The sequence below is a fragment of the Taeniopygia guttata genome, chromosome 33, assembly GCF_048771995.1.
Source record: "Taeniopygia guttata chromosome 33, bTaeGut7.mat, whole genome shotgun sequence".
Taxonomy (NCBI): Eukaryota; Metazoa; Chordata; class Aves; order Passeriformes; family Estrildidae; genus Taeniopygia; species Taeniopygia guttata.
The window spans coordinates 3,467,903-3,482,731 of record NC_133058.1 but is presented as its reverse complement, the minus strand read 5'-3'; the positions used below and the strand labels follow the sequence as shown (position 1 = coordinate 3,482,731).

General features: G+C 55.8%; 1 protein-coding gene and 1 long non-coding RNA gene across 3 annotated transcripts; both read left to right on the top strand.

Annotated features, from left to right (window-relative positions):
* The first annotated feature begins 5,332 nt into the window (after window positions 1-5,332).
* On the top strand, window positions 5,333-11,236 carry LOC140681249 (serine/threonine-protein kinase pim-1-like). Its single transcript, XM_072920727.1, has 4 exons — window positions 5,333-5,425; window positions 8,243-8,335; window positions 8,540-8,906; window positions 11,220-11,236. Exons 1-4 carry the CDS (start codon window positions 5,333-5,335, stop codon window positions 11,234-11,236), a joined length of 570 nt encoding a protein of 189 aa, XP_072776828.1.
* A 284-nt stretch (window positions 11,237-11,520) lies between these two features.
* On the top strand, window positions 11,521-12,695 carry LOC140681265 (uncharacterized). 2 transcript variants are annotated; one of them, XR_012052477.1, is made up of 3 exons: window positions 11,521-11,675; window positions 11,862-11,973; window positions 12,400-12,695. It is a non-coding gene; the product is annotated as an uncharacterized lncRNA (long non-coding RNA). The 2 variants fall into 2 exon arrangements; XR_012052476.1 differs by having other exon boundaries at window positions 11,833-11,973.
* Window positions 12,696-14,829: the final 2,134 nt, after the last annotated feature.

Genomic DNA, 14,829 nt, shown 5'->3' with positions numbered 1-14,829 from the left:
AGCTGCTGCCCCCTTCTCACCATCGAGGGATCCTTGGTGAGCACCACAAGGCCTCGGAGCGCCAGGCGACGCCGCTCCCTGCACTCGCTCCGCAGGTACCTTGACATCATCTCCAGAACGCTGTCACCGCATTCACTCAAGTCCAGGCCCCCGAGGACCTGAAAGGCACAGGGCAGTGACAGGGGACCGGCCGGCAGGAGCCCAGAACCGCACAGGGCCGGGCCCAGGCAGCAGCACAGGGCGTGGGCACCGTCCCAGGCAGCTGCGGCTGCGAGAGGGCAGAGAGCCGGGAGGCAGCTGAGGCAGGCAGCGCTGGCCAACAGGCTCACCTCCACCAGGAATGCCAGGCAGGGCAGATCCCAGCACGGCTCTTCCCTGCTCTGTGGCCGGAGCAGGCGGAATGCAATGTGGGAACAGAAGGGGTCCAAGACATGGCACAACACCCTGGAAAGGGGGGAAAAAGGCCCTGAGGTGGGAAGGCCAAACCCCTCCCAGGAGGGACTCACAGAGTTCGGGTCTTTCCCCAGCATCCCTGGAGAGGATGTGGGCGTTTTGTGAGGTGGCCCCTTCTGGGCACCCTCCTCTCCAAGCCTTTTCCAGTTTCCTTGGCTGTCCCTCAGTGAAAAGGCCCTCTGGCCCATGACCGCAGGGACTGTGAGTGGCACCTGGGCACAGGGCACAAATTGGGGACCGTGGGGAGAAGGGGGTCTCACCTGGCCAGCAGACCCACAGCATAGTGCTGGGTTTCAGCACACAGCAGCGTGTCCCAGCCACGCTTGCGCTCCATAGCCAGCACCACATGGTCCCACTGCAGTCGGCAGAGCAGAGCCTTCATGGTCTGCACTACAAACCTGTGTGCAGAGCAAAGCCCAGGTCACACTGGGAGCGCTGGCACTGGCCACAAGGGCACGGGAAGGACAGGGGGACTGGGACCTGTTGGGCTTGCAGTGAAGGCGGTGTGCCTGCCAGCATGCTCTCCAGAATGTAGCAACTTCCTCTGATGGTATCTGCTGTGTGGTGATGACGAGATGGAAGAGCAGAGCCACAAACAGGTGGGAGGAATAAAGGTTCATCGCCTCGTGGCACTTGGGCACCTGGAGAATCACCCGGAGCACCAGAGTTGCCTGCAAGAGAACAGCCCAAGGCAGCGCTCAGTGACGAGGTGTCCATGGGGCAGGGCCCAAGAGCCGACGCAGGGGGAGCAGCGGGCCTGGTGCCCCCTGAGCCTGGCCCTAGCCCAGGTTTCAGCCCAGCAACTGAGGGATGGAGAGGATGGAGAGCTGCTGGCAACCTGGGGGTGAGCAAAGGCCAGTTCCAGAAACTCACAGCCAGGGCAAAGACATCTTCGTTGTCTCCATCCGAGGTGCACATGCTGTGCAGAGGCCAGTTCTCCATCACACAGAGCAGCGTTGGCAGCACCTTTTCCACTGTGGGACTCGATGAGCCTATGGTTCTCCACATCATTGCAGCGGCTCTGTGGGATCAGAGCTCTGTGTCAGGGGCATCTCAGTCACGGCACCATGCCCTGTGCACCCGTGGGGGCCCAGGTGACAGAGCCCCTGTGCCCTGAAGGGCAGGGGGGGAGCGCTGGCAGCAGGCTCAGGGAACAGAGGGGCCCGAGGCTCCTGGGCCTCTCTGCCTGTCTGGCAGAGCCCATTGCACAGGCTGTGCAGGGCCGTGGGCCCTAAAGGCTGCTGAGCCCTGAGCTCTCAAGGCTCGTGGGCCCCGTACCTGTCACACGCTGGGGCACAGCGCAGGAGGGTCAGCACCAGGTCAGCAGGGTGTTCTTCAGCCAGCCTCAAAATGTCAATCTGCAGCCAGATATCCACAGTGACTTGGGACATGAGACGCTGGTGAATGTTCCTTATAATGGCTGGCACCTGGAGGAAGCATGGGGAAGACTTGGAGTGCTGTCCAAGGGAACAACTTCCCCAGCTTCCCCTAACAAGTGCTTCCCTTCCCGCCACACTGTGCTGGCCTCAAAGGATCAGGAGGCCCAGTGACTGTGGCTTGAGGGAACACACAATCCTCGGAGGCCTCCAGGCCTGGCCCCAGGCTGCTTACCTGCTGCTGAGAAGGAACAGCGCTCTCCTTGAGAAAATCCGTAGTGGGAGCATGAATCACCATGGGAGTGGGCATGGTGCCAGTCTTTGAGATGCCCTGAGTCATTCTGGTGTCAGTGTTTGTGATGGCCACGCTCTCAGCCATTGCCATGGGAACAGCCGTCACCCTCTGAGAATGGATTGCATTGTTCCCTGAGTGGGCTGTCGATTCTGGGCTGACATCAGGCTCTGCCTGGAGCTCGGTCAGCCCCGAGCCAGGCTCGGCCGGGCCCTCAGCTGCTGCGCTGCCGGTCTTTCTACGTCGAATGCACGGGAACTTCCAGAACGTCTGTAGGAGAACAAAGGAAATGAAAGCCAGGGATGTTCCATGGAGTGCTCCAGGCGTGCTGCTGGGCTGAGCAGTGACAGCAGGCCCAGCCCAGGTGGGGATGGCTGCAGGCACCTTCAGGGTTTTGCGGAAACGGCCACGGGCAGGTTTCTTCTCTTGTGTGCGGTCCAGGGCTGCATCTGGCAAAGAGCGAGCGCAGCCAGGGCTGAGGGGCTGCGGGAGAGGCCGGAGAACACAGCCCAGCCCTGGGCTCCCCAGGCAGGGACAGCCCCGGGATGCCCCAGGGGATGGAGCACGGCTGTGGGGTGTCTGCCCAGGCCCCTCTTCTGTCCTGTCCATGGGCACATCCCCAGGGGATGGGATGGGATGGGATGGGATGGGATGGGATGGGATGGGATGGGATGGGATGGGATGGGATGGGATGGGATGGGATGGGATGGGATGGGATGGGATGGGATGGGACGGGAAGGGACGGGATGGGGCCAAGCTGGCCACAGCCATCAGCCGTGTGGCCCAGCTGTGCCACTCACTGTCCTGCAGTGGCTGGAACTGCTCCGGTTTTTCATGCTCCTGTGCTGGGGCAGCTTCAGGGCTTTTCTTTTTCTTCCCCCTGAACACTCTGAACAAGCCGAGAAATCTGCCCGCCATGCTGGAGTCTGGCCTCAAGGGCACCTGAAAGAGAGATGTCTTGGGAAAGCTCCAAGTGAACAAGTCCTCAAGGGCACCTACAAAAGAGAAGCCTCGGGAAGGCCACGGGCTGCCAAGTCCTGTGGTCTTGCCACGAGGTCACCTGTAGGAATAATGCCTCGGAAAAGCTCCGGGTCAGGCACGAACGAGCGCGCTGTGCGGGGGCTCCTCACGGCACCGCTCTGTCCCGTCCTGTCCGGTCGCCTGCTCTGAGCAGAGTGGCGTGCTCTGGTTAGTGCCAGCTCCTATGTCAGCACGTGTCACAAAGGCCATCCTGTCCCGTTCTATGCCATAGTGACAATGCTGCACCATGTCACAAAGGGGCCTTGCACACACTGCCACCTGCCCTGGGGCCACGCCCTGCCCAGCCAAAGAGGCCCAGGTTGGAAGGAATCCCTGGCCCCAAGTGTCTGAGACAGCCCGACAGGATCTTTAGGAACGGCTCAGACCATCAGCAAACGCTGCCCGGCTCTGTGGGCTCAGGGCAGCAGAAGGAGCTCCCAGGGTTGCCGACACAGCTGAGCTGGGAAGGGCACAGAACCTTTGATTTATTAAAAAAATATGGATTTTGATCTAGTATCGATATCCAACTGTGACGGACAAAAACTCTCTAACAGTTTAAAGTTAGAAAGTGTATGTTTATTCGACGCCGGGCAGCGTGCGGGATAGCTCCCAAATACACACCGCACCTTCCAGGTGATTACAGAGTCTTTTTATCCATACAAGTATTGAATACACAAAATACAAATGCATATTCATAATTTTGGTACATCCCATTCCCCGTTTCGTATGCTAATCACTCCAAAAGCTATTAAGCATGCGTAGTTTGTCCCTTGAAATGGGTCGGTGGTCCCTTTTATGGGGAGGGGTCCCAAAATGAAGAAGTAAATGAAGTCTTCCTCGTTCTGACCTTTCTACCTTTTCAATGCAAGTATGACAAATGAACTCTTGGTAGAACTCCCATTCCTTGTCTTCAATTGGTTTCAGAACAGAGGAGGCCCACAATTGTCTTATGTTCCTAAAAGCTATTTATCAGTTTCTATATTCTTCATTATAAACCCAGCTAACCAAACATTGTGCTGACAAGCAATTAATTATTAGTTAACTACTAACTCCTAACTTCATCAAGGCCTACTCATTTATTATTCTTATTTTAATTAACTCTAGTAAGGCTTATTTCTAACTAAAATCTTAGCTCCTCAAAATCTCTAAATGCCTTAAAGTTTACGTTTCAGGTCTGTTGTCCCCGTGGTTTGGTAATTAATAAATTCCCTCCTTGTGCCCGGGCTGGGGGGTCCACAGGGGTCAGGACCCCCCAAAAACTCTCACAGACACCCAATCCCCTCCAAGTACCTTCCTGGTCCCTCCCAGCCCACTCAGGATCCCCTGAAACCTCCCTCGTGATCCCTTCCTCACCTCCCCAGGACGCACCAAAGCCCCTCCTGTCCCTCTCAGCATCCCTGAGTTTATTTAATAAGAATAAAGTTTAATAATTAGAGTAATAAATTAACAATTAGAATAATAAAAATTTAAGAGTTAGGACAATTACAAGACAATAAAAAGCAAAGAATTACGGACGTCCGGACGCTGTCTGTGAAAAACGCTGCGAGGCCTTTCCCGTGAAACATGGAGGGCATGAAGAAGGAGGAAAAGGACAAGACACACCCAATTTCCTCCATCTTGTCCCCTTTGAACCCCTAATCTAGAAACCTAAAATTTTACTTTTGCACTTGTGCCACACTTAATTACTACTCGTATCAAACACTCAGAGCTTGTAATTCATCCTGTAGGATTGAAAACTCTTTTCCATGGACAGAGATCACAGACAGTGTCTCTGGGGGCTCTGTCCAGGGGGGTTCTGACCCCTGCCAGGGTCCCAGACCATCCAGGGCAGCCAGAGGGAAGCCCTGGATTCCCACACTGTGGAGCTTCTGTCTTCCTCTGTCTCTCCTTCCTCTCCTTCTAATGCTCTTTATATGGAACATTTTTGGGTACCTGAACAATTTAAGTCTTTAAACCTTTCCAGACTAAATGGGCTGAGTGAATGAAGTTACTCCTATGACAAGTGATTTAAACTGGATTGGTTTTGTATTAAATGCTTTTCCAAAGTTTCTTGTTCTTCTGTACTTTGCCAGTGAAATTTTGGGGGGTCCCGAATGGGCGCTGAGGGGCACTTGGGGATCCCGGAGGGTCTTGGGGACACTTGTGGGACAGATGGGGGCGGATACCGAGGGTCTGTGGTGCGCGGGGCATGATGGGCGTTGTAGTCCCGGCTTTAATGGGGCTCTATGGGGCCGCAGAGCATGACGGGAGTTGTAGGCAAAAGAAAAGATGGCGCAGGCTCCAGGTACCGCCCCCAAAGCAATAATCCCTGGTGCTGATTGGTTGATGGCCGTGATGGGCGGGAGCCTCAGCAAATGGGAGGCAGCAGAGGCGGGAACAGCCCATTCAACCCCTCCAGTCTCTCCCAGTACAGCCCAGTACATCCCCCGTGCCCCTCCAATCCCTCACAGCACAGCCCAGTTCATCCCCAGTACAGCCCAGTACAGCCTCAGTGCCCCTCCAGTCCCTCCCAGTACAGCCCAGTTCATCCCCAGTACAGCCCAGTACAGCCCCAGTGCCCCTCCAATCCATCCCAGTACAGCCCAGTTCATCCCCAGTACAGCCCAGTACAGCCCCAGTGCCCCTCCAATCCATCCCAGTACAGCCCAGTCCCTCCAAATACACCTGAGTTCATTCCCAGGCCCTCCCAGTTCCCCCCAGTGCCATCCATATTCTGCTCCAGTGTCCCCCAGTTATCCCCACAGCGTTCCCGCCCATTGTGGGGCAGCGGCGCAGACGGAATGTCCTGCGGCCCAAATCCCTGCTCCTGCCACACAGTGCCCGGCCTTCTCCCCCTCCTCCTCCTCTCCCAGCACGGCACAAATTCCAGCTCGGAGGAGGCTTCTCCAGAGAGGGCTCCTGCTCCAGCCTGAGTGTCCCTGCAGAGGAACAGGGCATCTTTCAGGCACTTCCACAAGCTCAGGGTTCTTACTTCATGGGGAATCTGGGATGAAAATGGCCTTGTTAGGAAGGACAAAAGCAAAGGAAAGGGTTGGAAATTATTAGTAAAAATGTTCCATTGTACAGGGAAAGTTCACAAAATCATTCCCTGCTTTTTTCCTTTTCAGATTCTTTCAGCCATCCACTGAGAGGACCAGCTTGTTCTGGTGCTTTCCATGCACTGATTGTACTCTTGATTTATATCAGTGCTCGAGAGGTGGAAGCTTCTAAACTGAACACAGAAACAAACTCCCTCTGTCAGCCCATTTTCATCTTCTACATCACTTTCAAGATGTCCATGGGGATGTTGGAATGATTATCACACTGCTCTCCATTTCTGCCTGCAGGCTCTGGAGATTCTTTCTCTGCATTCCCTGACAATTCCTGGGAGCCCGTCATGGTTTCTTAGGCTAGAGCAATAACAGTGAAAATCTCACCAATGGCACAACTGCCCAGCCCACAAGGAAAAGAAAGAACAAGCTATAAAGTTCTTCAAATATTTGTCCCACTTTTCTGCAAGAGTCGAGCTGCACACACGGTGTGGGAAGCCAAGAGAAGCTGCAGCTGGTGGCACATCTTGTGACAGAAACTGCTCAAAGCTTCCTCATTCTCCAGCAAAGGTTCTTGGAAAGAGCAAACAGGATTGTGGAGAAGATTCTGGGAAAACTGAAAGAGCTTTTAAGAAATGAAATGAAAATGGAAAGAAATAATCCAAGATGTTTTTCTCTGTTTATTTTTCTGCTCCCCTTTTCCATCTTACACTACTTCCCCCTCCCATTAATTGCAAATGGATCTCACTTCTAAGATCCACAATTTGGCATGTTTTAGACACTCTAAAATAGCATGAGCTACACACATTTTACCTTCCCCTGTTTTTTTGGTTTTTTGTTTGTTTGTTTCTTTGTTTGGGTTTTTTTTTTGTTTTTGTTTTTTTGGGTTTTTTTTTGGAAATCAATGATGGATAGGTACGTGCAGTTCTTGGGTCAGGTACAAATTCAGCATTCAGGGAATGCGCTCCGATAGTGTTTGACCCTCAGCAGGGACAGTGCACAGCAGCGGCCGAGGGGATTCCTGTGCCCCTGGGCAGGAGTCAGGACTCTGGGTCTGGGCTGAACACGGCAAAGTTCCCGTGTTTGGACAGAGGAAGGGGCTGTCCCCGGGGCGCGCGGGGCTCGGCCGTGGGGCGAGCGGGGAACGGACACGCGGACAAACGGCCTCGGTGCTTCAGTTGCAGAGGCAGCAGCGGCGGCGGCGGCAGCAGCGGCGGCAGCAGCGGCAGCAAAAGCAGTTTTTCTCTTCTTTCTCTTTCTCTTCTTTCTCTCCGGCTGTGGGACACCTTCCTCTCGGTGTCCCTCACCCGCTGTCCCTCCCCTCTCCCCGCCTCCTTCTCCCCCATGCCGGGCCGGGCCATGCCCCCGGCCCGCCCCCGGCCCCGGGCGGGGCTGCCCCGTCCCCGCCCCCGCCCGCCCCGCCGCGGTCTCGCCTCCGCCCGGCTCTGGGCGTGCTGGCGGTGGCGCTGCTGGGCGGGCATCAGTGCCTGGGGCTGGGCCCTTTGGCTCCGCCTGGCCCGAGCCCGGCCCCGGCCCCGGCGCAGGCTCCGGCCCCGGCCCCGGCCCCGGCCCCGGCTCCTCCCGGGCCCCGCGGAGGACACACGCGGCACGGCCGCTGCCGCCTCCGCCGCGGCTTCCCCGGCCCGAGCTCCGCCGCTGCTCAGCAGCGCGGCCGCCGGCCCCGAGCCTCCCGTGTCCCGTTCCCGAGACCGAAGGCCTGGGGATGGCCGGCCCGGGGCGGTTGAGGGGCGCTCGGGGGCCGCTCCTGGCCCCGGGCCGAGCGCTGACAGCCGCGTCCCGCCCGCAGGGAAGGCGCAGGAGGCGCTGCAGCAGCGCTACCGAGTGGGTTCGCTGCTGGGGCGCGGCGGCTTCGGCAGCGTCTTCGCAGCCACGCGGCTCTCGGACGGTGCCCCGGTGAGCGGCGGGGCCGGCGGCGGGCGCAGGAGGAGGAGGAGGAGGAGGGGGATGGAGGAGGAGGAGGAGGAGGAGGAGGAGGAGGAAGAGAAGGAGGAGGAGGAGGAGGAGGAGAAGGAGGGAGGAGGAGAAGGGAGGAGGAGGATGGGGCTCGGCAGGGCGGGCGGCGAGCTGAACCCGGTGGTGCCTTTGGTTTGCAGGTGGCCATCAAAAGGGTGCCACGGAACCGCATCCGGCACTGGGACGAGCTGGTGAGTGAGCGGGGCCAGCGGGAACAGCCGGGCCGTGCCGGGCGGGGATGAGGCGAGGCCCGGCATGGGGGAAGCCACCAGGACCCCTCGATGGGGAGCGGGCGTGGGGCCAGCGCAGGGCGCAGAGCATCCCGGGCTGGCTGAGGGGTTCCCCAGCCCTGGCAGGACATCAGTCCCACTGGTGGCACCGTGGTCCTCCCGCAGCCCGACGGCACCAGCGCACCCCTGGAGATCGTGCTGCTGGACAAGGTGTCCACTGGCTTCCCTGGTGTGGTCCAGCTGCTGGAGTGGCTTGAGCTCCCCAACAACATCGTGATGGTGCTGGAGCGGCCGGAGCGGTCTCAGGACCTCCTGCATTTCATTCGGGCACGGAGGTTCCTGTCTGAAGAGGTGGCACGGCAGCTGTTCCGCCAGGTGCTGGAGGCCGTGCGGCACTGCACCAGCCGAGGGGTCCTGCACCGCGACATCAAACCAGAGAACATCCTGGTTGACCTGGCCACTGGCCAGGCAAAATTGATCGACTTTGGCTGTGGCACCTACCTGCAAGACACAGCCTACACTCACTTTGCAGGTGAGCCCGGGCAGGGGTGTGCTCCCGGTCCCGCCATCTCATGGCCCTGCATCTCACAGGCCAAGCTGGGTGTGGCAGCGAGGATTCTCCCTTTTGCTGCCAGTCAGGGTACTGAGCCTTCCCCTGAGTTTCTTTTGAGCGGGGCTGGGTGGGGAGGCATCTTCCAGCCCCACTGGCAGCCTTTGCCCACCACTCTGCCTGGGGCTGGGGTTGGAGCAGCAGCAGCCAGCCCGACAAAAGCACCCGTGGGTGGGGGTAGCATAGGAGGGAGCCAGAACCAGTGCACCAGCCAGTTTGGTGTGCAGGTGAGAGGAAGGGCTTGGGCTGCTCCAATCACCTTGTTTGCCTTGGCTTCATAATATTTTTAGGGCACTGCAGGCAGGGAGGATAAGGAGATGATTTTTCCCCCAGCCCTGAGTGGGTTTTTGCCTTGCATGTCATGGTCAGGCCTTGCCGGGGCTTCTGCTGCCCTCTTCCAACACCAGTGGCTTCTTGTCCAGCCCTGAGTTTGTACACATGTCCCAGGTGCTGGCGAGAGTGCAGCAGTCGCCCCGTGTGCCACTGGGGCAGCCCCTGCACGCCCAGGGATGCTGGGGCCAGGCTCTGGAAGCAGCAGCATCCCCCTGATGAACTCCATCTGTATTCCACAGGAACACTGTCATACAGCCCCCCAGAATGGACCCACTTGGGCTGGTACCATGGCGAGGCAGCAACGATCTGGTCCCTGGGCATCCTGCTGCACCAGATGGTCTGCGGGCAGCACCCTTTCAGGAGGGGCCGGAAGATCAGCTGGGACCATCAGCTCTCGCTGCCACAGCGGCTCTCTCCAGGTGGATCCTCATCTCTGGCCACGGGGGAATACCAGTGCTGGGAGACAGCAGCAGCTCGTGAGCATCTCGCTCTGGCAGCCGCTGAGGAGGTGCCACATGTCCTGCTCTCCTGCTCTCCTCCACAACAGGGAATTGATGGGAAAGTTTAGGCACAGCTCTGAGCACAAAAGCAGCATGGCCTGGGCATGGGAAGAGTGGGGCAAAGCAGACAGGAGCCTTCTCCAGCTGACCGGTGGTTTCTGGTTTCTCTGCCCAGAGTTCCAAGATCTTATCAGGTGGTGTTTATCCATGCACTTCTTGGACAGACCTTCATTAGAAGACCTGTTCTATGATCCTTGGATACAGGATATTCACCTGCCATAGAGAAAGGGAGAGAGCCACATGCACACTTTGCTCCAGGGCCCTGGTAAGTTACAGGTCCACACACGCCCTGGCAATCAGAAGCAAGGAAACCCAGACTTTTTTCCCTGCCTGTATCAATGCACTGGGATTGTTGGGTGGGAACACGCAGCCCTTGTGCTGGAGCTGAGCTGCTCTGCCCAGCTCTGGTGGCTGCCATCCGAGCTGGTTTTGCTTGTCCTGCTTCCCTGACAGCTGGGGCCCTGGGCAGAACCCTGACAGCCTGGTCTGACCCCCAGGGAAGGAGAAGGAGTCCTTGGAGAAGCTGTACCAGGTGGGGCTGCTGCTGCTGGAGACAGCAACGACAACATCAAGGATGACACCTCTTCCTCAACCTGGCCACTGGCAGCTGAAGATGATGGACTTGTGGCACTGTCTTCAAAGCCAGGCTCCACAGCGAATTCGCAGATGAGTCCACAGCCGGGGAAATGCTCCCAGATTTGGGCATTGCTCACACTGGCTGGGAACAGAAGTTTCTCCCTTTGCTGGGGCAGATGCAACTTCAGTCAGCTGCCCAGCTGCTTTTTGGCAGGGCTGGGGGCATGGGCTGGGGTGGATACAAGATGGGAGTTGGCTCCTGGCCCTGCCAACAGCCCCCAGCACCCAGCATGGCCTGGGCTGAGGCTGGGGCTGGGGCTGGGGCAGCCAGCCCGGCACAGAGAAACCCCCATGGCGGGAGCAGAGGTGGGACTGCAGAACCTGTGCAGGGGCTGCTTTGCTTTGCGGGCAAGGAAGGGCTTGGGCTGCTCCACTGCCCTTGTTTGCTTTGGGATCACCGTTATTTTGGGGGGCAGTGCAGGAGGGAAGAGAGAAAGTGTGGCCTTCTCTCCCCCATGGGTGGGATTTTCCCTAGCATGTAGGGGTTGGGCCTTCCTCAGACCTCTGACAGAGATAAGAGTTTTTTTCTTGTTTCCCCTTGTCTCTAATCTCTTTTCAACAGTTTGTTGTTTGTTTTTCTAGAGGAAGCGTTCTATGTAAGGTCCAGTCGGGATTGGGAAGTGCCTGGGAGCAGCTGCAGCGTGGATGGGCCGTGCCCTTGGAGAAGGCTGAGGACATCGTTTGGGACCAGCTTTTCTCCCAGCAGTGGATGACGTGAGGTGAGTCCCCGTCTGCTTGGCATGGTGGGATCAGAGCTTTTGGGAGACGGCAACAAGCACAAGGAGGCTCCTGCTCTGGGCAGCTGCTGAGGGGCTGGATGTGCTGTGGCTGGCTGCAGGCTGGGAATGTCCTGCCCTCCTGCTCTGCTCCCAAAGGCAGCAGTGATGGGCAGCTCTGGGCACAGCTCTGGGCACGGCCAGCATGGCCTGGGCTCTGTGGGCAGCTGGGACAAGGGGACAGCAGCCTTCAGCTGACGGGTGGTTTCTGGTTTCTCTCGTTGCAGCCGGGCTCTGCGGGTGCTGAGGCTGCTCTGGGCTCTGCCAGGGCTCTGCTGGGCTCTGCCCCGGGCACAGCTGGGCTGGCTCTGCCCTCACATTGCTCTGACAGCTTTGCATCAGACGAGCCCGTTGGAGCACAGTGCCTGAGCTTTCTGCTTTGGCAGGTGAGTGAGACTCCCCTGCAGGCCAGGAGATTGCAGCTGGGGACACACATCCAATTGGCAAGGACCCAAACTCCCCATAGTCCCAGCTGAACCCCTGGATCTCCGCAGGAACGCCTGGATCTCCACTATTCATTCTTCATTTCTTTTTGGCTGGAAGTGTGCAGTTGCACTTTCTTCCTCCTCTAGAAGTGCCATGAGTGGCCAAAGCTGGCAAGTGAGCCGTGTTCCTGAGGCAGTGCAGTCTGGAGCTGATGGATGGAGAATTGCCCTTCCCACTTCCAAAGCAGAGCAAAAAGCCGTAAGTGGGATTTTTCATCTGTAAGAAACCCCTGACAATTTCAGAGGGAATGTGCAGCTCATTCCCAGAGTGAGAAGGAAGGTCATCTTCTAAAGGATTTGGGGTTTGACAGAGTTGAGATTCCCAGTCCTGCCTGGAGCTGGAAGGGCCCCAATCAATTTCCTATTGCTTCGACCACAATTTAAAAAAAAGAATGTTGGAAACAAACCCCAAAAACTGTAAAAAAGGCTGTTGAGGTCAGTAAGATGGATCCATGCCATCAGCACATTTACAATGTAAATAAGTGAGTTCTCTTTTTAAAAAGATCATTTACCTCTTAATGCAAAGTTACAGAAGTTGTTTCACTAACACTTGGATTTTATTTGTATCTTTTACAATTCATCTAATTGTATTTTTTTTCTTTTTCCTTTTTTTTCCTTTAAGCAGAGGTCCTGGCCCTCTTCCAGCCAAAAGGGAAAGGGCCCCACCAAGCCTTGTTACCCACAGACAACATGGTAAAGCTGAACACTAAAGGACCTTGGGGGTATTATTCTGGAATTAAAAAGTTGCCAGCTCCATGGACAACAGAATTATTGTTCCTAACCTGAATGACATTGAGCAAAAAGAATGAAGAACGGTGTCACTAAAGTACTACTGACGTTTGCCAAAACACCTCCAGAGTTTCACCAAGGGATCAGTCATCAAAATGTTTTGAAAATTTAAAGACCAAGGTAGCCAAAGCACACAGTGTCACTAATTGCTGGGTATGTTCTCAGCTGAAGTTGGGAGGAATGGGGTTCCCTTGGAGGGCCCACCCTGTGGGGTGGCCAGAACTCTGTCAATGGGCTCTGCCTCGTAACGGAGTCAATGAAGGGACAGTTACAGAAACCTGTGCTGTGGGACACGGGAATACAACGATCAGTGTGACAGGATTCACTCAGATTTCCCCTCAGGAGAAACCAAACCCTGTTACAGTTATAGAGGCTACAGTGTCAGAAGATTTCTGTGCTTTACCATCACTCCCAATGTCAGTAGAACTTGGGGTGCTGCAGCTGGTCAGTGTCAGTGTCACACCGCTCCCAGCTGCAGGGCCCCCATTTAGGGTCCTTCAGCAACGACCACACGGAAGACTTAGGGCCCAGAGAACATTTTCCACCCAAAGAGTGCCTTGGGTTTCCGAAAGCAAAGGATTCTGGTTCCCCCTGTGCCCCATGTGCGCTGCCCCGCCCCGTGGAGTTGACATGAATGAGCTGAATGGATTATTAGAAGAGGTAGTAAATGATACTGTTGAAATGCCCATTAGCATAATCTATGAGCTCCAACAAACACAAATGGGGACTCCAGAGAACCGCATGGCCTTGGATTATCTGCTTGCTGGCCAAGGAGGAACCTGGGCTATCAGGGGACGGGGATGTTGCACTGCTAGCAGTGATGGGTTTGAAGGCCAACAGGCAGGAATCACCTTGACAGAAAGAGCAGTAGAAGAGTGGCAGAAAGAAGAAAATTCTTCTTGGTGGGATTGGCTTCGTGGCTGCCAAATTAGAGGCTGCTGTGAAATGCATTGGTGGCAGGGCCTGTCATCATTGCAGTGTGTGCACTTGGTGAGTTGCTGTGACACTTTGTGCTGGGAAGTGGAGTATTGGGACCTTTCTTAAAAGAGACAGTCTCAAGAAAAGAGAGGCATTTGATAAATAACAGAGAATAGCAACTATTTAGGCATGTTTTAAAAGGAACGTGAATAGCTCTGAGTAATGAACTTAAACTGCACTTAATTGTAGAACAAGAGGAGATGCCTTTATGCCTAATACCTAAATCTAAGCTGTGTTACTGAAAGAATTGTTACAAAGGTTGTAGTTGATTGTAGGTCTAAGGACTGATCAAAGTACCAAGGCATGAACAGGTTGTGATCAAGGCCTGAACAGGCCCTGAGGCAAAGCTCACCTCTAGATGAACCTTCCAAGCAAATGTTGTATTTGTATCCACTCATTAAGGAAGCATGATTAACAACAGGATCAATGCATGTGTTCCTTGATAAAACATGGATTTATCTTTCTGTATTTAGAAACAGACAAGGCCCCATCTGGCCTTGTTTGGGGGTGAAGGATCAAAGTCAACTCCCTTGGTTCCTCCTTCAGCCCTGGCCAGGCTTTGGGAGAAATCAGTCAGGAGAATGAAAGCAGATGTTCTTGCAGTGGCAGTGATGCCAGCTTGTTTGTTTAACAGTGTAAAAGCTGGGTCCTCTCACAGCTTTGGGGCTGGAGCCTCATTGCCTGCAGAGGTGGAGGCACCTGCAGGAATTCCCAGTGTCTGGGAGTGGCTCTCCAGTCCTTGGCTTCCCCCAGCTGATGTGTGGCTGTGGATGATGGTAAAGCCTGAGGCTAACTGGTGATGGATCTTTCCTTAATCACTCCAGGCAATCTCTGGTAGCAATGACTGGATGCATTGCTGAGCTTCTTTTGTAATGCTTTGCTAATGATGATGTGCTTTGCTGAGCTTATCCTTTTGTAATTCTTTGCAGCTGTGCATGATATAAATGACACAATTCCTTCAGTTGGTGTCTGTGTCTTTGGTGCTGACCCTGCCCACTGGTGAGACAGGGCCCCCTCCAGCCTAGAGTGTTACCTAGGAAGAGAAAAGCCATCACTCCAAATGTCCCCCCTTCCTCCTTGTTCCCCCCACTTTATACCCTGAGCGTGATGCCTGCCCTATGGTCTGGGGTATCCCCGGGGTCAGTTGGGGTCACCTGTCCTGGCTGTGTCCCCTCCCAAGCTCCCCCGCAGCCCCAGCCCCTCTCCAGCGTGGCCAGAGGAGGGGCAGGCCAGGCTTTGGCTCAGTGGGAGCTCAGCAAGAACAAAAGCATCTCTGTGTGCCCAGCCC

Bases quoted from the DNA above. Each gene is read 5' to 3' on its own strand.
- LOC140681249 (XM_072920727.1), top strand. From the start codon at position 5,333: ATGGGCGTTGTAGTCCCGGCTTTAATGGGGCTCTATGGGGCCGCAGAG. The intron at 5,426-8,242 runs GTACCGCCCCCA...GGGGCTCGGCAG, and splicing joins AAAGATGGCGCAGGCTCCAG to GGCGGGCGGCGAGCTGAACC. The intron at 8,336-8,539 runs GTGAGTGAGCGG...GTCCTCCCGCAG, and splicing joins TCCGGCACTGGGACGAGCTG to CCCGACGGCACCAGCGCACC.